The 22172-nt window shown below is 40.0% G+C and overlaps 1 protein-coding gene across 1 annotated transcript in view; it reads left to right on the top strand.

The window, feature by feature from the left end:
• Positions 1–10753, top strand: part of PAPSS1 (3'-phosphoadenosine 5'-phosphosulfate synthase 1) — a 99239-nt gene extending 88486 nt beyond the window's left edge. The window contains exon 12 of the mRNA XM_045880622.3: positions 10020–10753. Within this exon, the coding sequence (XP_045736578.1) occupies positions 10020–10158 (139 nt within the window). The 3' untranslated portion in view covers positions 10159–10753. The remainder of the gene's footprint in view (positions 1–10019) is intronic.
• The last annotated feature ends 11419 nt before the right edge of the window (positions 10754–22172 follow it).

Raw genomic sequence — 22172 nt, 5'->3', positions numbered from 1 at the left:
CTTTCGTGTTTTGTTAAATCTGTGTAGTATTGCTTTAAATCTCTCTTTTAATCATTCAAAAGCTAAATAATTACATCAGTTCTCATAAGATTTTCCAGTGATGAATTCTATATTAGTTGCGTGAGTGGCTCATTTTCTTGGAATTTTTTTGAGTTACCAAATCTTAATAAATTGTAACTTGGGAAGCCTTAAAACTGCCTTAGTTTTCTTATTTTTTTATATTTGTGTTCAAATATAATTAAGTTGATGGGAATATGTTGGGAAGTGATTAAAATTTTGTGGAAAGGCGATAGTCTTTGATGTAGTGAGAAAACAGTTATTAATTATGCACATATGAGGTTGTCTTATGTTTGATTAATGGATGTTATTCAATGCCAGCTTTTATGTAATTAATGATTTTGTAGCTTTTGATTTAATTAATACTAGTGTAAAACAAGGCTTAGGGAGAAAAAAACTTCATGAAGATTTCAAGCAAGATATTGATAGGAATTATGATAAAAATCATCTGTTTTTACTTAGGAAGTTAATTGGGTTCATATTTGCTATAATAGTGACTCAAGGAAATTCAGTTTTTTAGGACTACAAAATTAAACCCCATTCTTTCAGATATTACAAACAAACTTTAAGAATTCAGTTTTTTATTTTTATTTATTTATTTATTTAAGATTTTATTTATTTATTTGACAGAGAGAGAGACAGCGAGAGAGGGAACACAAGCAGGGGGAGTGGGAGAGGGAGAAGCAGGCCTCCCACTGAGCAGGGAGCCTGATGGGGGGCTCGATCCCAGGACTCTGGGATCATGACCTGGGATCATGACCCGAGCCCAAGGCAGACACTTAATGACTGAGCCACCCAGGCGCCCCAAGAATTCAGTTATTTGTAATGTTTTCTCCTTTATGCAGTAAATCTTTGTATGTGGGTAGAAAAATGCAAAATTATGTTTCAGTTATTGCAATAGCGATTCAACAAAAAGAGCACACATGAGTGAGAGTGTCTTGTGGAAGTGGGTAAATGAAGAGACAGGTGGATGAAAGTGTTTGCGGTCTGGTTATTTTCACATTATCAATAGAGTATTTTCATAGTTTTAATGCTGGAGTAGATCTTAATCCATATATTATCGGTATTATTTAAAAAAATACTCTTAATTGTAGGCGTCTCTCAAGGCTTTTTCATACAGCCTTCTCTTTTGTATGCCTTCCACAGGAAAGCTCATCTTTTCTAGTGGTTTCTGTGTGATTACGCTTACTTCAGTGTTTCCAAGTTGCTAATTGTGTTAGCTTTCTAATGCTGCATAACACATGGCCGCAAATTTAGTGGCTTAGAAGTCTGGGTGGATTACATTGGATTCTTTGGCCAGGCTGGGCTCTTATCTGAAAGTTCTGGAAAGAATCTACTTCCAAGATGATCCTTGTTGGCAGAATTCAGTTCCTTGCAGCTGTGGGGCTGAGGTGCCCATCTTCTTACTGGCTATTGGCTAAGGATTGCTCTCTGCTCCTAGAAGCCATTTTAGGTCCTTTGTTGTGGACACCTCCATCCCAGCAAGAGAACCTCCTTCATGGTGAATCTTTCTCATACTTCAAATCTCTCTGACTTTCCCTTCTGCTATCAGCTGAGAAAAGTCTTTGCTTTCAAAAGGCTTCAGTAATTAGGTTAGATCCACTCAGATAATTTCACTATTTTAGATCATTTGATTAGTGTAACTCATTGCATCTGCAAAATCCCTTTTGTGGTACAAATGACCTCTAATGGTAGTAACATTATTTGTCTTCATTTTTTCATAGACCCCTCTTTGGAAAACATTCTGGAGAAGTGAGAAGCTTATGTTTTCTAGAAGTAAAATAAAAGTAATTTTTTTCTCTCATTGTTAATACTAGGAATAAATAGAATATCCTAAGGAGATGTTGTGGTATTTTCATTATAAAACCCAATAGTACTCATGTCCTGCTTTTAATCAGTTGTAACCTCTGAAAGAGAGAAGAGGTAGGGGCAAGGAGAGAGAGCCACGCATTGAAGGGTAACCAACAATGTAAGGTCCCAATTAGAACTCTGCTGTGCTGGAATAGACTATATGAAAGATTTATTTTTTTTTAATGCCAGGGACACCAAAGTAGCCTTGAACCAAAAAAGGCCAAAGATCTGCTCCTTCTCTCTACCCCAAAGCCCTGACCAGTTTTGACTACTCTTAGGAGATAAATGGACATAACTATAAGTACTAGAGAAAAAGTATGAAGAGCAAATGGGACAGACCTTGGGAAAGTATTTCCCTTAGTGCTTAGGATAGAGTAATCTGGGTTTCCCAGTAGAGCAATACAAGGTGCTCTTAATACCCCAGCCTGGTGGAAGGAAAATAGGCTCCAGTCACGTGTGCTCACTTTTTCAAACCTTTGTTCCTAGAAAGTTGCTTCTTTCTGGGTGAGTGGGGTACCCTGATTTTGACGCATTTTTGGGTGGTAACAAATGAAAAGGATGAGTTCCCGCAGTGGTCAACCAATTAAAAACACCAAACAGACCCATGTTTCTTTAAAAAAATTATAAAAGCATTTAAAAGGAGAAGAAAACAATATTAACAATTTAAAAATAACACTCATGGCATCACTGGTTTTTTTTCCTGTGCTTTGATTTTACTCTTTTTCTGTGCATTCATTTAACATACTTGAGTTTATAACATAGAATTTTTTTTATCCTGCTTTTAATTATTTACTTTTCATGAGCATCTTTTCACGCGATTAGAAGCTCTCTGTACACATTGCAGTGGCTCCTTACTGTTCATTCTGGTACCAGACTGAACCACAAGTCCGCGTGGTTGTGTGCACAGCACAGGGCTGAGCGAGGAAGTGCCGAAGGCCCCTCTCTGCTGCAGAGCAAGATTGGCCTAGAGGCTTCCTCATAGCTCACTCGTGTCCTTAGGTAGCATCTTCTTGTCGTACCTGGTCCCACCTCTTGCACCCCTTGTCCAGCGCACATGGAGTATAGTGTTTCTACATCTGGACCTTCAGACGTTGCACTGTTGAGGCCTGGCTGTGATCTCCCCTTAGACTGTAGAGCGGTGCCGTGTTGTCCCTGATCTCTCTTACTGCAAGGAGTTCCGGGAGGAAAGAGCCACAAGTATTGTGTTTAGTGTCTTGATTTTTTTTTTTTTCTATCTGCTTTTCTTTTTCCTGTGACTTCGGGATCTTCTCATTTTTCTTATGTTTTCTGCCTTTTTGGAGGTAGGACTGAGATTTCCTTATTATAACAATATCAAATCAGTTTCTTTCCTAACCACATGCCGTTTAGCAGGCTTTCTTAATCTTGGCATTATTGACATATGGGGCCAGGTAATTTGTTGGTTGGGTGGGGGGGGTCTGGTGCATTCTAGGATGCTTGCCCTGGGGAGGGAGAGGTGAGGTTGCAAAATTACCTCTGTTGAGAATCAAAGATTTGTAATAATATCGGCATATTTGGGTACTTATTTTCTTTTTAATTATTTCATCATTAGTCACAAGTCCAAAATACGCTCCTTTTTTTTTTTTTTAATCTCTCCAGACTTTTTACTTTCATATTTGGAGCTGATCTGGATGTTTTGAGTGTAATAGAAGTCCTGGTTTCTAAATAAATGAGGATAGTCACATGTGTCTCAAAAGTAGAAAGCAAATCACAAGACAAAGTGACAAGTATAAAGGAAATTATTTAATATGGTCAAAGCACTGTCCTTACTATCTCGCAGTGTCCTGGGTTTACCTGATTTTCTGGTTAACTCATGGATGCTTAAGCTGTTTAGGTCACTAATTTTGAAAAACCCCTTGAAAATGTATTACTTCTCTCTCTGTAACCTCCTACAACTAAGTAGGCTATATACTGGAAGCAGGACCCAGGGACATCAATGTGCTGCTCAGAAGAGGCCGGGGCAGTCTGCTGAAAGGAAGTTTTCGTATAACCAGAGTTCAGCCATGTACTTCATACCAGATAAGTTCATTTGGATGATGGGTATCTGAGAGCGTCTGAGTTTAGCTCTCTGAAAATTGGAATCCACTGTTGAGTAATCAGAGGCTTCTTTCAGAAGCAGGTGAAAATGGATATGCTCTTGTTCCCAGTTGAAAGCACAGAAACCCCATTTTGCCCATTAAGGTATTTTTGGGTCCTTTTGAAACCTGTCCTTTGGCACTCAGTTAAAGACCTCCATTTGCCTTCTGTGGTAGATTATAGGTTTCATGACCGTCTTTGGTAACGAAAACTGAGTTGACTTCAGTACACTTTTTAGGACAATCTTGGAAATTTGTTATTTGACTCAATGTCTGATAGGAGCTGTTCTCTAGCTTTTACTTATAAGATAGTGGTGCTGGGAGGAAAACATGATGAATTAAGGATTTTGGTATAAGTAGGTTCTAGATAATTAAATTTTTTGTGTTTCAGTTGGTCTTTGGTTTGAAACTAAAAATTGTTAAATTTGTCACGCACTATGCTAGCCGGTACTTTTTAGTTCCTGGAAAGAAAGCCGTAAGTAACTTTATCTGGTTTTGAAGAGATGACTTTTGACCTCATGCCTAAGAATTCTTAGTGTTTTGATCTACATAGTATCATATATGAGCTGCTTTCAAGTTGGATGAAAAGTTAATTAGACCCAGAATAGTTCTTAGATTCACTTGTAAGTTACCACTATTATTTTTAGTTCTATCAGAGAAGAAATTCCCCTTTGCTTCTCTGCTTATTGTCCAGTTAGCATTTTTTAAAAAGCCGATCTAATTGAATATGAACCTTCAGAAGATACACTTGATGGGCCGTCTGCTGACCCCAGCTCTTGTCCGTTTGAGCAACTCGTGCTGGTGGCTCTGATGGCCACATATGTGGACTGAGAGACAGCAGATGGTTGTAAAGATAAAATCTTCAACAAGTGGCCAAGAGTCATTGTACTTTGCAGTTAGTCAAGATGCTGGCCACATGTGGTTAGTACATCCCACGTGGGACAAGAGGCTGGTCCGACCCACAGGGTCCCACGTAGCTTGCTAGATGGTGTGCTTTTCCCCCCCTCCCTGCCATTCGAACCCGTTTGTTTCTTGAAGAGCTGTGGATTGTAAGAATCTATGACCAAGTGGTTTTGAGAGGGAAAAAAATCCAACATACTTGTGTTTTCCTTTTTCAGGTGCCATGGGAGATTGGTTAACTAGTGTAATTAGAATTGCTTTGTAGTGAAAGCCCCGGCCGGGGTCATTTATTTAGTAGCCTTTTCTGCTTCTGGCAGATTCCTGATTACTCACAGGTAAAGTGGAGAGCTAATTTTAGATTATTCCCCAGATATCTGAGTTTTTACTTGACTTAATTATTTATGTAAGGTGATGTCTAATTAAAGATGAACTGTGAAAAATACCATTTGATTATGGGTAATGTGACTCTTGTGCCAAGTCCTTGCACCTGGCTTCTGGTAAAAAGCAAAATCCTTCTGTGACAGTACAAGTGTGAGGCGGAGGAAAATAAATGTGTTTTCTGTAGCCAGGGTGGAGTGGAACCACCACCCTGTGGGAGCAGAAACTCCCATTTCATGTGATGAAGAAATGTTTGTGGCATGCAGGGCAGATGGAGTGTGAAAGAGTGTCCGGGAAAGAGGTACCCAGGGACCTTGGTTTTAAAATGCAATTTCAGAAGGAATGCAAACAAACTTCTGGATTCCAGACAGTTTGGCATTGGGGGGGTGCGGGGGGTGGGGAAGAAAGGGCTGTAATTGGTCTGGCTTTTTTCCTTTCGTCAAATAGTCAGGACAGAGTCATCCCGCAAGCTGAGTCCTCACTTCTTTATCATTGCCTTCCAGAACGAGCACTTGAGGCAGGGGACACAAGGTTTCCTTTGTTGAAATCAAACTTTAAAATTTACGTGGCCATAAAGCTCTAGGGTCATAATTTTCCTCAGCGAAGCTCATTTAGGGTGCTGATAAGTGAACCTCCGGAGCTAAACGAACTGATTTGACATCTGGTTGGAGTGAGGATGTTTAGATACAGTTGGATAGCTCTCTGCACCGCTCTGCCCTCTTGGCTTCCTCTCTGATCTGGGCTTCGCTAAGCCCTGCCCTCAGGGGTAACCTGGCTGGCCTGGAGTCAAAGTCAGGAGTGTTGATGGATTCTATTATTATTCCATTCCCACACAGCTTCTTGTTACCCTTGAAGGCAGTCTTCACAGCTTTATTGAGAAGGTTAAGACCATCCTGCATTAACTGCCTCATCTTTTTCTAACCCCACATCATCACTGTTTCTTCTTTCCTTCATTCCTGATGCTCCTCCTTGTCAAAGCCCCCCTTCCTATGTCCTTCATGCCAGACTTCCTTCTGCATCTTTCATATCTCTCCTGGCTTTCATCCTCCCTTTTCTCAGTCTTTTTCCCACCTGTATACTTGCTTAAAGCCCCCCTTTTCCTTTAAAAAAAAAAACAAAAAACAGGTCTCCTCTTTTTTCCACTCTGTATCTCTGCCAATTTACTACTCTGTCTCTCTTCTTCACCATCTACTAAAACTCTTCATTTAAGATTTAAATTCTGATTTGTAAGTCCAGTAGGGTTTTTTTCCTCATGGTCATTTTTCTCATCCTCTCTGTGGCCTTAACACTTTAGAACTTCTCTTCTTCTGTGACCTCCGTATCATCTTGGTTTTCCTCCTACTCCTTTGACAAATGCTTTTCCTTTTGCTGAGTCTTTCTTTGGAGAGCTTACCTAACGTTTTCTCCAACTCAGTTTTCATTTTAGTGTTGATAAATTTACAGATTGTTTCTAACCCCAGCCTTACTGAATGTTTTGAAATCTCCTCTCGCAGTCTTGCTTCTTTTCTAGGCCCATCTCACATACAGTCAATTTCTTTTTCTCCCCTTAGGTTGTCATTTGTATAAGAGAAAGATGTTGGCTTACTTCCCATGTCAGCTGGGGGAACCAGCCATGTGCCTGGGCCCGCATGTTATAAAAGATCTGACTTGTCTTGCACATTGAACAGATGAGAGAAGTGAGAGATAGTCCGTAGATTGAAACTGTTTGGATCCATCTTTTAAGCAATATCTGTTAACCTTTCATTTTTATTGAACATCACTGAAAATTTATATAACATTTGAAAGAGGTTTTAGTTTTACTTAAGCAGATGAGAGCTGTTGAAATGTTGAGCTGAATGCATATGTATATCTTCCTATCCTTTTGGTAGTTGAGGATTCGAATAGGAAGAGCAGGCAGGGTGACTAGGGGAAGATGTTGCATGCCTAAATTTAAGTACGGCTTTTCTGCTTAATGGTAAGAGATGATTTTCCTGTGACTGATGAAATGAGTCACACTATTTTGTATTCCTATCCTCCATGTATAGTATTCCAGAATAAAATTTTCAGATATGTTTCAAAGAGGGTTGGGGCATTCACCAAAGTCAGGTATCTCACTGGGGAGTGGGGCCAACAGCGAATCGAAGAGGTAGAACTTGATTCAGGACCAGGAGTCATGTGGATCTTAGGAACTAACAGTTGTGGGCAGGCATAGGGCCAGGCCGGATGAAAGAGGTACACAGAGCCTGGTGGTAATACCACCAGTTGCAAGGTTTAGAAGCCCCACGAGCAGTGGGGTCATTGAGCACACAGACAAAATCAGAAAAGCAGAAAGAGCGACCGGAGACCGGTACACAGTTTGGATCATGAGGAAATCACAGTACTTGGTCTTTCTTGGTTTGGAGACCACAGTCTGAGAGCTCCTGGGTAGAGTAAATGAACCAGGTTAGGAAGGTGGTATGTGGGTTCCCCTGCTTAAAGTGGAGGTGAGCAAGGTCGGAGAGAAGACAGATCTGGAGATGATTATGGAAGAGCTCATTATGAAGGTCACGTGGAAGTCGCTGCCGTGAGTAATCTAGATTTAGATAAAAGGGAATATACAAGTAGCTCAGATTCACCACAGCAATAAAAAATCCTGTGGTCCCCCCTTTTTTTTGCCAGAAGATGAAGAGTAGTGACTCATTTAAGACTGTATGTGGTTCTGTATTGAACCACATAGAATTTTTCTATACATACACCTTTTCATTCTTTTATATTTTACCAAATATTTATTGAGTTCCTGAAATGAAAGCTAATAAAGTATCCGAGCACTGGTTAGTAAATATTTCTTTGTCCTTCGCACCATTCAGATATACTCTTTATTGTTAATCAATGCCTGCTGTGTAAGTATGGATTAATAGCCATTATAACTACTGTGAGACCAGAATAGGAAGCATAATGCTATAGCAGCAGCTCATGTAGCTGCTTTCCTCAGGGGCAGTATTCCAAATGATGGAGGTTTCAGGTTGATTAAGGTTGAATTTTTAAAAATTATTTGAAGTCACTTTGGGGAGAGATTTTTTGAAAATAAACTTTTAAAAATAAAACTCATTATAAAATTTCTGATATTTTATATTTTTTATTTAATTTTGATATTGATAATTGATAAAAATCATTGTAGAAAACTACAGAAAACATGAGCAAAATTACAAGCACTTGTGATAATACTATACAGAAATAACCACTATTTGGGTGTATTTCTTTGTAGCCTTCTCTCCACACACTCTATTTTAACAAAATTGCATTTGTATTGCACATAAAGTTTTGTGTCCCGATTATTTTACTCAGCGCTGTACCATAATTTATTTAGAACCTTCAACCTTCAGGTCATTTACAATATTTTACTATCCCGAAACAACTTACAGATAGCTCCCTTTATGCATAACATTGATGTGCATCTGGTTATTTCCTTAGTGTAGATTCCTGGCAGTGTGATTATTAGTTAAAAAAACATACTTGGCACCTGTCTAGAAGCATGTGGCAGTTTATGATTTACGATCTCCAGGTTAACTCCACAAATAATGAAGTGGGGAAGGAACATAGAGCTCCTAACTAGGAGTAAACACAGCCTGTGATCTGGTAACCTAAGTGATCCAGAGCTCTTGATGGGTCCTGGTCTGCTATGTAGGTTGGTTCTCCTTGTTTGAAGGAAGAGGATGAAATTACTGGTAGACAGTATGTGCCATGGCCATAGGTGCTCAGTGCTTACTGGTTTAAGGGCCTTTGTGTATTTTTTTTTTTTTTTTAATTTATTTGACACAGCGAGAGCAGGAACACAAGCAGGGGGAGTGGGAGAGGGAGAAGCTGGGATGTGGGGCTTGGTCCCAGAACTCTGGGATCATGACCTGAGCCAAAGGCAGATCATGACTTAATGATCTGAACCACCCAGGTGCCCCCTTTGTGTGTTTTTGAATATAAGAAGATGAGAAAAACTAACACAACTTTTATGGTATCTTACCAGTGGGATAGTATCCATTATTGCTACTTAACTTGCTTTTGCTGTAAAACAATTATAATTTTTCTCTTAATGTCCCATTATGCATTTAACCTTTCAGATTCAAATTTCCTAAAAAGTTTTCAATCTGTGATAGCTAAATTGGATTTAATACCTTTTTGTTTTTGTGAATTTCTAGTTCTAAGTTAGTAGTTGGCATGGGCTGGGGAGGAGGACGTAAGCGGGGAGAGGTGGGTATGGCTATAAAAGGGCAAGCCAAGGGATGGTCATGGTTTTGGAATTGTTAATACATCTTGACTATGGTGGATACATGAACCAACATATGTGATAAAATTGTATAGAACTAAATACACAGAGCACAGATAGAACTAGAGAAGTCTGAATCAGATTGGTAGGTTGTGTCCATACTGATAACCTGATTGTGATATTATGCTATAGTTTTGCAAGGTATGCTACCGTTGGGGAAACTGGGTAAAGGATACATGAGCTCTCACTGTGAATATTGCATGTGAATATACAATGATCTCAGTAAAAATTTCAATTAAAATTTGTCTCCTAGTTCAAAAAATGGGTAATTTTTGAGAACATGTTGTTTTTTGTTCAGTGGCAAATCTGAAATCAGATCAATCATTCATTTTACAAGTACTATGTTTTATTCAGATTTTTTTTTCCATTAAGCTTATCTACCATGAACAGAAGAACAAAAGCTTTTTAAAGTTTCACTAAGATTCTAAAAATGGGAAATCATTTTCTTTTTTTTTCTCTTTCAGCCATGAAGACTATGAATTTATTTCAGGAACACGAATGCGCAAACTTGCACGAGAAGGCCAGAAACCTCCAGAAGGTTTCATGGCTCCCAAAGCCTGGACTGTGCTGATGGAATACTACAAATCCTTGGAGAAAGCTTAAGCTGTTGACCCCGTCACTCTACCTTTGACACTTCACTGAGTAACAAGAGGGGACCATGTAATTACTGTTGGCATTTCTTTGTGGTGGTTTCTGTCTGGATACACTTCCTAAAAACAGACCACTTTCCTTAACTAGCATCAGTTTTGGTCTGCCTTATGAGTTTTGTTTTGAACTAGTGTTAACAGTAAAAACTGCTGGTTTTAATGTACTTTTCCACTTATTATAGTTAATATTCCTACAGTACAATTTTAAAATCTTGTCTTTTTATATTATATTTATGCTTCTGTCTTATGATTTTTTCAAGCTGTTATATTAGTTGTAACCAATAGTATACACATTGAATCTCATTTTTCATCCCTTGAAAAAAGGAAAAAAAAATCCACTAAACAATAACCTTGGCTAGACTTTGTTTTGGGAATTTTACAAGACATCTGTAGCAATTAGATTTTCTTTTTCTACATTGAAAATATAAACTGCTTTCTTCTTTCCTTCCAATAAGCTATTGATCTCTCAGCTGTTGTAATCTATTCTTACGATCTGTGTAAGCCCTGAATGAACTTTCTTTATTCAGAAACATTAAACTTTTGGCTTCTTATTTATGTGATACTTTTTGTTTTGTTTACATATAACCTTTCCTTCTTGTGAAATGTTTCTGATGGAGGAGGGAAAATACAGGCATCCTTATTATTATTATTATTATTATTATTATTATTATTATTATTATTATTATTATTTGACAGAGAACAAAGCAGAGGGAGCAGCAGGCTTCACAACGAGCAGGGAGCCTGATGTAGGGCTCGATCCCAGGACCCTGAGATCATGACCTGAGCCGAAGGCAGACATTTAACGGATTGAGCCACCCAGGTGCCCCAATACAGGCATCTTTCATTACTGGAATCTAATAGTTTCTACACTGTGTTTCATAGTGAATTTTTAAGTGGGAAAATGATAATGCATTCTCAGTCTATCCAGAAACTCAACCAGTTTTCCCAAATAGCTCTCATATTCTTAAACACCTAATGTGGTGGTACCAGTAATAGAGACCTGATAGAGGGAGCTAGGGGGATGACAGTCCATTTGGGGAGGGGGCAGCATATCAAGTTTGCTTTTGCAGAATATCCTCAAGTAGACTATTCAAGTGGAGATGTTTATTGAGGAGCAGGATATACAATTTTGGTTGGGATGCCAGCATTTTTTTTTTTTTTAAAGATTTTATTTATTTATTTGAGACAGAGAGAATGAGAGAGAGAGAGCACATGAGAGGGGGGAGGGTCAGAGGCAGAAGCAGGCTCCCTGCCGAGCAGGGAGCCCGATGCGGGACTCGATCCAGGGACTCCAGGATCATGACCTGAGCCGAAGGCAGTTGCTTAACCAACTGAGCCACCCAGGCGCCCCAGTATTTTTTTTTTTTTTTTTTTAGGTAGCATGGAGCCCAATGCAGGGCTTGAACTCATGACCCTGAGATCACGAGTTGGACATTTAACTGACTGAGCCACCCAGGCACCCTGGGGATGCCAGTATTTTTTATTTTTAATCATACTTTCTATGAAATAATCATGATCTGGTCTTAAAAATTTAGCATTAAAAAGAGATGGCAGAGTATACATGGAGATAGTATATTGTCATTAAGGTGAATGGGGGTAAAATACCACTAGGCAAAGAAATAGAAGGAAAAATGCAAAAAAAAGTAAAAATGGATTACACAGGGATTCAGTTAGTGAGAAAGTTGATAAATAGAATGGATACCATGAGTAGATATTTTCTAGTGAATAGGTTTGTTCACTTGTGGATACTGAATAAAAATATTCATTAGTGGGTGATGTAGAGGATATGGATGGATATGTTTATGGGAACAATTAGAGGCGACAGTTGATATGTTTTTGGTGCTACATTATCTAGATCTCTTTATTTAGGGAGAACTCCTTTATATAAGCCTACAAAGGTTGAAGGGCACCATACATTTTTCCCTCTCCAACCACAAACAGCTAAGGGTATAACAGCACCTCGGCTGATTTAGAAATTCCTACCTAAAATGTTGACTGTGTAGGAAGTAATGCCAAGATAATAGAGACCAAACGAGTCATAGTTTCATGGTGGCAGTGGTAAAGTTGCAATTCTGGGGGCTGTTAGTGTCAAGTGGAACCCCTGGGGATGGGGTCTCCCGTGCAAAAGTAGTATCCTATCTACAATATTCCGGTGGTGTGACCTTGGATGAGTCCTCCATACCAGCCTCCTTTCATTCCTGACCATTTCCCAAGCATCATTCTCTTGCATTTTCCATCAGTTCTATAAGATACCCAATAGCCTTCCTATAAATTCCTTTGCTACCAAAATTAATCTGGAGTTTCTATTGTTTGCCACCAAGAACCCTGATTATAATATAAGCACATGTAAGAAAAATGTGTATTTCATGTAAAAATCTTGATACTGTTAAAATGTCAGCAGCATATTTTAAGAGTTAAAAATATAGAAGAAAACATTTTTTTAAATGACTTGGCATTTTGGAAACTTGTCCTTTCAAAACTACAAAAATGTACTCATAAAATCAAGATGAAAACATGAAGAAAAGTTAATATTAACAACATTAGAGTGAAATGTGGTCTAAAAAGGAACTTTCTGTTCTATCATGTAATTGTCCTTTCTGAATCTAGTCCGCACTGTGCCCCATGGCCTCCAGCCCACCAAAGAGGGACATGATGAAAATGTGATTCTAGGCTCCTGGGCCGTTGGGATTGGCCACCCACTTGTGTGTTCCAGAGAGATGGGAAGAAAATAAAAGCACCCAATGATTTCCGCTAGTCCACAGGTTGGTATGTGTGTCTTTAATATACAACTCTGATATATGCAGACATTTAATTTAATTTTTCCTCTTCCCACTTCATAAAAAAGAGTCCAAACCAATCTTTAAAACATTCAACTCTTCTACCAAACCTCTAATGCCAACTGGTCTTGGAAGTCTCTGTGCCGTTTTTATCTATCCATCAGCTGGAAAAGGATACGGAAAAAAACTTTTTTTTTTTTTTTTTTTAAAGAAGGAAAAGAAAGTGCAATAGTCTTGGCAGAAATATAATGTTTTAAATCTGTCAATTCTCTGTTCTACTCTGGTAATCAAGACCACATATTTGAGTTTCATTTTCATCCAAGAGGAGAGCAATTATGTCTATCTCTTGGAAGTCAGCATTCAAATACTTTATCAAGGAAAATTCAGAAGTCGTGCTCCCCACATATGGTCTATTTTTATGAGCACATATGTATCCAGGGGTGGGTTGGCTCACAAAATAAGGAAGTATTTGCCACTGGCCCTCTTACGTGTGTGGTATATTTCTTAGAGGGCCTACAAACCTCTTTGGTTATGCTTCTGCTGGATTCCATTCCCTGCTCCACACATTCTTGTCTTGAATATAATTATATATAAATTGCACAAAGAACATCCTACCCACTTCACTCCCAGTCAGTCTTCTCTGGACCGAGGTAAGAGCCAGCCTCCCTAAAGATATGTACCTGAGGGCTGATTAAGCAGGGTGTGTTAAGATCGAAGCCACCTCCTTGTCCTGACTTTCTGCTTCCCCAGATTCCCAGGGAATTTAGGGCCTAGATTTGAGGAAGTGAAATAGGAAACATGGAAAACTTCGTCAGGGACCTTTACCTCCCAGACCTGCACCAACATTGAACATCTAGAATGATCTGCCTTTGTCAAGAAAAGGAAAACATCCCCACTGAAATGAGCTAGAACATGGGCTTCCTCTGCATTTCTCACAACAGCTCCGGCTTATCCTCTTTGAAAAGTGTTTGTTCTCCCCCAAGAGCACAACTACTCCAATTGCCTAAAAGAACGTAGGCATCTGTTAAACGTGCTGGGGCCTTGCTGCACAATCAGCTCCTCGAGAAAAACCAACCGAGTTTGAGGAATTCAAGAGAAAGACGAGTTATGTCTGACACCTCTGGATTCACCGCCTGGGTACCCAAAACTTGCCATAAAAGACTTTCAACCTCAGAGTTGGCTGGTGCTATTTTGTGTGATCTAGGGACACGTATATGTGTACTACTTCGGTGCAGATGGAGGAATTTAACTTTTGATATGTTGTGAGCTAATTCCAATGGGCTACTCACATGGACCCCTTAAAGAATTTTGAGTGAGAAAAAAGTTAAAAACTTAGATATCTAGATGTTTTGGCTTAAGCCAAAGAACAAGCTTAAGGGAGAGTACAGTTTTGGAATTAAGAATTCAGGCTTGGAAATAAAATTTGACCAATTCCTTGTTGGTTTTGTGACCTGCAGCTTATGAGGCCCCAATTTTCTTATCTGTAGAGTGAAGGTTATAGTCAGGAATTATATGAGGCAATGCATTGCTCCTTTATTATTATTATTATATGTAAAGATGTAGTCTTTTGGCCAAGAAACACAGTGATACTAGTATCTTTGAGAGGAGACCTTGTAATCTTTGCCTCATAATACCGTTTTCTAGCCCACTGAACAAAGTGACTAAATACACATATATGTCACATACAAATCTAAGGCAGTCAAAACTGTTCCTGGTTCAGCCATGCTTTTTTCCCCTCACTTTTTCCTTGTGTCCTACTTCTCCTGTGTTTCCTAGATTAAGAAAACAAGTACATTTTTGCAGAGAGAAAAGAAAAATACACACATTTGTCTAAAGCATAGACTCATTCAAATGCAAAAGAAAGAAAATCATTGAAAAAATAGCACTTTGGGAAACAGAATTGAAAGATATGTCTTAATGAGTGGGGGGCACCTGGGTGGCTCAGTTAAGTGTCTGCCTTCAGCTCGGGTCATGATCCCGAGGTCCTGGGATCGAATCCCATGTTGAGCTCCCTGCTCAGCGGGGAGTCTGCTTCTTCCTTTCCCTCTGTCCCTGCTCCGTGCATGCTCTCTCTCTCTCTCTCTCTCTCTCTGACAAAGAAAATCTTTAAAAAAAATAATGAGTGTGAGATTGGGATTAGAAAGGGAGTTTACTCTCAACATTAATGAGGAAGGTCTGCTTTAATCAATGTGGTCGTTAGTTATATTAAAGCTGCATTTACAAGCGTTACACTTTTCATATAAAAGCTGAGTTCAGCTTGTTTGACACCTCTGATCAAAGCACAAAATCTTAAATATATTTCACTTTTAGAATTACCCTACAAATGGTGCGTCATGTACTAGCTAATTATATTCATCTTCTGGGGATATAACGTATTAGGGTATTAGGAATATGAAGTCCAAAATTGTATATTGTTACCCAGAGTTTTCCACATAGGGATTCTTTTCCTGTTCATATAGTCAAAAGATCTCAAGGGGTGCTCAGTCAGTTAAGAGCCTGCCTTCAGCTCCGGTCATGATCTCAGTCAGGGTCCTGGGATCATGCCCTAAATCGGGCTCTCTGCTCTGCTCAGTGGGGTCTGCTTCTCCCTCCCACTCTCCCTCTGTGCTCCCTCTCTCTCTCAAATAAATAAAATCTTAAAAAAAAAAATAGATCTCATAGCTAAGAGTAGGATGATGAATAAAAAATAGCATAAAATTTAAATTTATCTTATAGAAACATCATCAAAATCTTAATAGCAAATGTTTACTGAGTGCTTACTATTTTATTTGCCAGACACTGTGCTAAGTGCTTTATATGTATTATTTTGTTTAGGGCTTATAACAATAACTGGCATAGCAAAGAATATTAAGAAAGTAGAAGGGAGCGGGGCGCCTGGGTGGCTCAGTCATTAAGCGTCTGCCTTCCGCTCAAGTCATGATCCCAGGGTCCTGGGATCGAGCCCCACATCGGGCTCCTTGCTCAGTGGGAAGCCTGCTTTTCCCTCTCCCTTTGCTGCTCCCCCTGCTTGTGCTCTCTCTCTCTCTCAAATAAATAAATAAAATCTTAAAAAAAAAGATACTAAGTTTAAAAAAAAAGGGAAAAACAAAAATTTAAAAATGAGAATTGAAATAAAAATCCAGTAAACATTTTGCTAGAAGAGAAATTAAAAGGTAACTTCGATAAAGAGGTTGGGTGTAAGATAAATGTGCAAAAACAAGAATCTCCATATTAATAATAATTGATAACAGATGATAACGTCTGTTGGAGGAGGTTGTTGGGAGACCGTGACCTCCTGAACCAGGAACTGACCCCGGGGCAACTGGAGGCTCTTCACCCCTCCCCTCTGCTTTGAAACGTACTTTTGTGGCCTGCCCTTCCCGGAGTGGGAGCCGTTTTCAAGGATGCAGACTTGAGAGAGCCATGTGTTTGGGGACTATCAGGATGGTATATGTGAGTGTATCCTGTTAAGGCCTCTGTATAATCGTTTAAGATTTTGGTGGGCTGATGTGGAGATCTACTTGTCTTTGGGCAGCAAAGACAAGCCTTCTTGGTAAGTTCCCTTGCTCCTTAAACTTGCCACCCCCACTCTGGGGTGGCCTGCCTCTTCGTTCCTCCTCTCCTCGCCCTCCCGATATGGGGGCTGGGTTCCGATTTCTCCGGAAAATTCCCATGTTCGTGAACTCAAAATGTCCCAGTGATGATAGCCACACAACCTGTAAAATACTTAGCAACAAATTAAGAAGAAAAGAACAGGGTCTAGTTGAATAAAACTATAAAATGTTATGAAAAGATATAAAGCAAGTTCTAAAAAAATTGGAGCGGTTTACTATGGTACTCGGTGAAAAGACAATACCATAGGAATGTCAATCTTCCTAAGATTAATACGTGTTTGAGGCAATTAAAACCTCAATGAATTTTTGGGTTTTAGATGAAATCATTTTATTAGTTCCCTTGGAATAATAACTACCAAGAATAAGCAGGAAAATTATGAGAAAGAAGTGAGAGGAGACTTAACTCACCGGCTGACCCAAAGATCTATGAAAGATAATAAGTGGTTGTTTTAAGCCACTGAGTTTTGGGGTGCTCTGTTATACAGCAATCACTAATTAATACAGGTATTACAGCTCATATATGCTGACTCAGTTGTACTCCCCAGCGGATGACGGCTGGGGAAATGGGGGTTGTGGTTGAAGGTAAAGAGAAAAGAATTTGGAGTAGGGACTAGAAGCTTTACGATTAGAAGGGTAAATTATAGAATCAACTAGATTAGTGGTGACAAGATAGAAAATAGAATTAGGCGACAGGGTATATTAAAAAAAAACAGTTTGAGTTACTGAGCTATAAAATGGACGGTATTCTTGATAAAATACAAAAAAAAAAAAAAAAAAAGCTGGTTTCCCCAGATCAGGAGCTGGCCAACGAGGACCTGGCTCGCGGCCTGTCTTTGTTAATCAAGTTGTGTAGGAACATGGCGACGCACCTGTGTTTAAGTATTGTCTGTGGCTACTTCTGTGCTCCAGGAGCAGAGCTGAGTAGTTGAGTCAGAGACCTTTTGGCTTGAAAAGCTGGAAATACTTGCTGGCCCTTTACAGGAAGACTTAGTCAACCCCTGCTCTAGCCTGACCATTATTTCTACAGCATGGAGTTCTGACAGCAGAGCTTCTGCTAGAGGAGGGGACAGGCTTGGCGAGTGGAGCGAGCCCCACCATTGCTGGTCTGTATCTCACCCTTTCATTCCCTTCTCTGACTTGGAGGGCAATGGGACGGCAGGGGGAGATGGCTAAGGGGAGGAGACCCAGACCCTACAGCTGATTTAACCCCATGGGGTCAAAGAAATCAGGGTGATGTATGCTCAGTTGCCTCCTATTATGGGAGACCCAGACCCTACAGCAGATTTAACCCCACGGGGTCAAAGAAATTAGGGTGATGTATGCTCAGTTGCCTTCTATTATGGGAGATCGGTTGTTTATGACACTAAAACGTCCAAATAATTCAACTGTCAGACATTCAGTCTGACTCAGTTTAGGGCTGTGTTGACTGAACCGTTCACTGAATAGACCAGAGTTTTTAGCTTCCTGTCGATTCAGCAACATTTCTTCTGGTCGTTGGAACTAAAAATTTGTGAATACAAAGAATTATATTCTGAAAGCAGATAAAATGCAGAGAATACAAATAAATATGAATTTTAAAAAGCAATAATTCCAGTAGTAGTTTGTTCACTTCTGCACTTATAATGACTGTCCAGGCAATTACAGATTCACAAAGGTTGGTGGCCAGAATGTCAGCTTTATTGGCAGGAACACCAAATGTGTCGTGCTGACAGATCCTCATGCATGGGGTCAGTGTCCTCGAGCTAAGGTTCCTCTGAGATCATTCACCTTTGCATTTCCTGACTTGCGTGTTTTAATTTGTATCCTGTGCATTGTATTAACATTTTTCTTTGCATTTAGTTTCCTTTTAAAAAATTAGAACAAAAGAAACATTTTAATGTCCCAATCTCAAGGCAATCACCATATACCAAATAATAGCTGTACTGGGAGTCCTAAGTTCCTTATATTTTTAAATCTTCAGAACAATAGGGAAGGGATTTGGTTCCTTTTGTTCATATCTCTAATGGATTAAAAGTATTGTGCCCAAGGTTTTCATGAAAAGTTTTCTCTTACTGCTAGAAATAAAAGAGAACAAAGAACCTCAATAAAAAAAAGATAATATAGCTTAGAGACGAACTTGAAAACTCAGTTTTGAGTGATTAAAATTACATTAAATGGAAACTTTTAAAAGGCAATCTTTTTGGAAAGGGGTCTAGAATGAGGACTTATACTGTGATAACTCTGAAAGGCAGCAGAGGGGATATGGTGAAAGTAAAGAGTTCTGTTTACAGGGGAGTTTGGGCTATGATGTTAAATGAGATATTTAAAAATGTTTGAGTACTTGTTCCAGAACTTTCCATGTAGTAGGTATTCAGCATATGTTTGCTTCCCTCCCTTTCGAGGTGGACACTAGGAGTTGTCTGGTCTTCATTCCACCTTCTTTACAGACAGGGTCCTGATTGTGTTGAGGGTGGCAATGTGCCGAGCCCCAGGGGACGGGTCATTAAGCACTTAGATTGATCATGACAGTCTTGTTGTCAGCTTTTCCAGCCTCCCTTGTAGCGTTCATCAGCCAAGGGAACCAATTTGGGCCAAGGAGACCTAAGAGGAGTTCTGTTGGGGTGGGGGCTTTGCTTTCCTCTTAAGAGAGAGAGGACACAGCTAGCCATACAAAATTTCCTTTCTTTCTGTCCAGTAGGCAGACAGGAATGGTTCCTTGACAAGCTCTATAACAAGATAGGATGGATGGTATTTAGCAATTTCTGTTCAGTTGTCTAAAGTCTAAAGAAATGTTTTTCAGATTGTAGCCTTGAACCATCTGTATTGAAGTCTTCTGGGTTGGTATCTCTGGGTTGAAGCCAGGGATTTGCATTTTAAATATGTACTTTGTCCTTCTTATGTACCCTCCAGGTTGATATCTGGTTCCATAAAAGCTATGGTGGAAAGTTCTTTTGAATTGGTTTGTTTAAAAGGTTAAATGTTTTGATTTGGATATGCATTCCAACTAAAGACTTTAATAAGCTTTGGAACTGATTATCAGCTCCAGAAGTGTGGTTTATGAAGAAGTTATTGTTTAGAATCACAGAGTAAAGCCCTGATCCTTTGGACATTTTAAGAAATATTTAAGTTGAAAGTAACTGCCATATTTTCCGCTAGAGGCAGAGGAGGAGCAAGGATGATTTTCTCCTGAACGAGGGCTTTGATACGTTTCTCTCCTTTGCTAAAAGGTTAAAACATATTTGCTTTCCCATAAATAATTCTCAGGGATTCCTGAAATACTGAGGGCCCATGTAATCTTTTTAAGGAACAGAACAAGACCACCACTAACAATAAGAACATTTTTTTTTTTTTAAGATTTTATTTATTTGTTTGACAAGAGAAAGAGAGACAGCGAGAGAGGGAACACAAGCAGGGGGAGTGGGAGAGGGAGAAGCAGGCTTCCCGCCGAGCAGGGAGCCCGATGCGGGGCTCAATCCCAGAACCCTGGGATCATGACCTGAGCCAAAGGCAGACGCTTAACAACTGAGCCACCCAGGCGCCCCAGTAAGAACATTTTTTTAAGGCTTTTTTTTTTCTTTTGGATCCTACATTACCTCCTCAAGTGTTTGCAGTTTGCTTGGTGCAAGACTCCATCTGGGAATTGACAAGACACTCTCTTAGATGGCCCTATCTGTCTTAGTTGGACGCTTTGTAATCAATTAAATGAGATTTTATCTTTAAAAAGGAAAAGTTAGGGCACCTGGGTGGCTCAGTCAGTTAAGCATCTGCCTTCGGCTCAGGTCATGATCCTGGGGTCCTGGGATCAAGCCCCACATCGGGCTCCCTGCTGCGCGGGGAGTCTGCTTCTCTGTCTGCCTGCCACTCCCCACTGCTTGTGCTCTCTCTCTCTCTCTGTGTCAAATAAATAAATAAAATCTTTTTTTTAAAAAAAAAAAGGAAAAATTAACAGGCATTATGAGGTATCTGTAGACATCTCCAGGTTCCCCCAATGTTGATCCTGCCATAGAGGACCCTCCAACGCTAGGGAAATAAGCCGTGCAGCCCCACATAGTGTAATGTTTCCTGTCGCACTTTCAGCTGGGGTGTCAGGGACACAACATAGGCATTTTTCTCCTCAGAGCCACGTCATTCTCCTATTCTCTCAGTATTTCTCTCTTTCTCCATGGCAATTCTTTTTTTTTTTTTTTTTTAAAGATTTTATTTATTTGACAGAGAGAGAGATAGCGAGAGCAGGAACACAAGCAGGGGGAATGGGAGAGGGAGAAGCAGGCTTCTTGCCGAGCAGGGAGCCCGATGTGGGACTTGATCCCAGGACCCTGAGATCATGACCTGAGCCGAAGGCAGACGCTTAACGACTGAGCCACTCAGGCACCCCTCCATGGCAATTCTACCACAGTGGAAAGGTTATAAAATATGAGAAGAAGGAATACTTCAGTCTCAGAAAAATGCTCACACGTGAGGCAAGCTTTTCAGTGTTATAGTTTTGTCTTTTGGGTTTGTTGTCATCATCGTTGTTTGTTTGTTGTTGTTGTTTTGAGTTTTCCTCAGGCTCTGGGAAAATGCAAGGCAACTTTGTCACACTTCATGGAGTCTGGACATTCCTTTACCTCTAGAGACAGCTCACTGCCTCTTTTTGGCTGCCAAGAATCACTTGTGGAAGAGTCCCACCCTCCATTCCTGAAGTAAGACACAGGATATGATTATGGAGAATCTCTCCCCAAGCAAGTGACTTTTGATGATAACCAGGGCTTCTGGTTTGGGGAACTTCCTTAAAAAACGAAATCGATTTAAAAGTGTTAGAAAAAATCTTGTCACAAAAAGTCACTGGTTATACACTAGTGAAAAAACCCAAAATATTGGAAGATGATCAGCTACATCGGATTTATTATTAATACATATTAAAACATCCTAAAGGATCTTGTTTTATTCTGGCTAGAATGCAATGAGATTAGATGTAAGGTGTCAGGGTACGCGTGCATTTTGCTGGACTCCAAGCTGTCTAACTTGGGCTACCTGAATGTTGGGAGAGCATCACCTTCGCCTGCCTCTGGCAGTTGGGGAATTGCTGATGTTCTTAGTAAGAGTCATTTCATACACGTGAAGGGTCAAGCCCGAGTGCAGTAAGAACGAAACTTTTACTTCGGACCCAATAGGAGCAGTCACTATTGGTTTTTACCCACGAGTGTAAAAGAAGGCAATCGGGGTTTGGTAAATACCTCTGGCCACAGTGTGCTGAATGGAAAGGGGGAACCGAAGAGCGAGGGGCAGAAGGACCAGGTAAAGGGCTGTGCTTTTTCCCACAGCGGGCTTGGAGGCCCGGCTTAGGTGTTGAGAGCAGTAATGGAGAAGGGAGGATGCCTTTACCATGGACCCAAACGACTCCCTGGGCCTTGCAGCTGTGACCTGTTTTTGCTGGCCACACACACTTTACCTTCACTGTTCTCACAGGTGAGCTTTGGACAATGCAAGTCCAGCAAGACCAAGTTTGTTCCTTTTGTGGCGCCTCCAAATACCAGAGGTGTCTGCTTTCAGAGTTGGTGCCTCAGGAAAACCTCTAGGAGGTCCCTCTTTTTCCTCTTCCCTGGGGGTTCTGCTTCTGATTGGTCTACCCTGCCATGTTA

This window comes from Mirounga angustirostris, unplaced genomic scaffold, assembly GCF_029215605.1.
Source record: "Mirounga angustirostris isolate CCGP_5_RB_7025 unplaced genomic scaffold, mMirAng1.0.hap1 SCAF_2, whole genome shotgun sequence".
NCBI lineage: Eukaryota > Metazoa > Chordata > Mammalia > Carnivora > Phocidae > Mirounga > Mirounga angustirostris.
The sequence above is the reverse complement of the archived record's forward strand: the minus strand, read 5'-3'. Positions and strand labels throughout refer to the sequence as shown.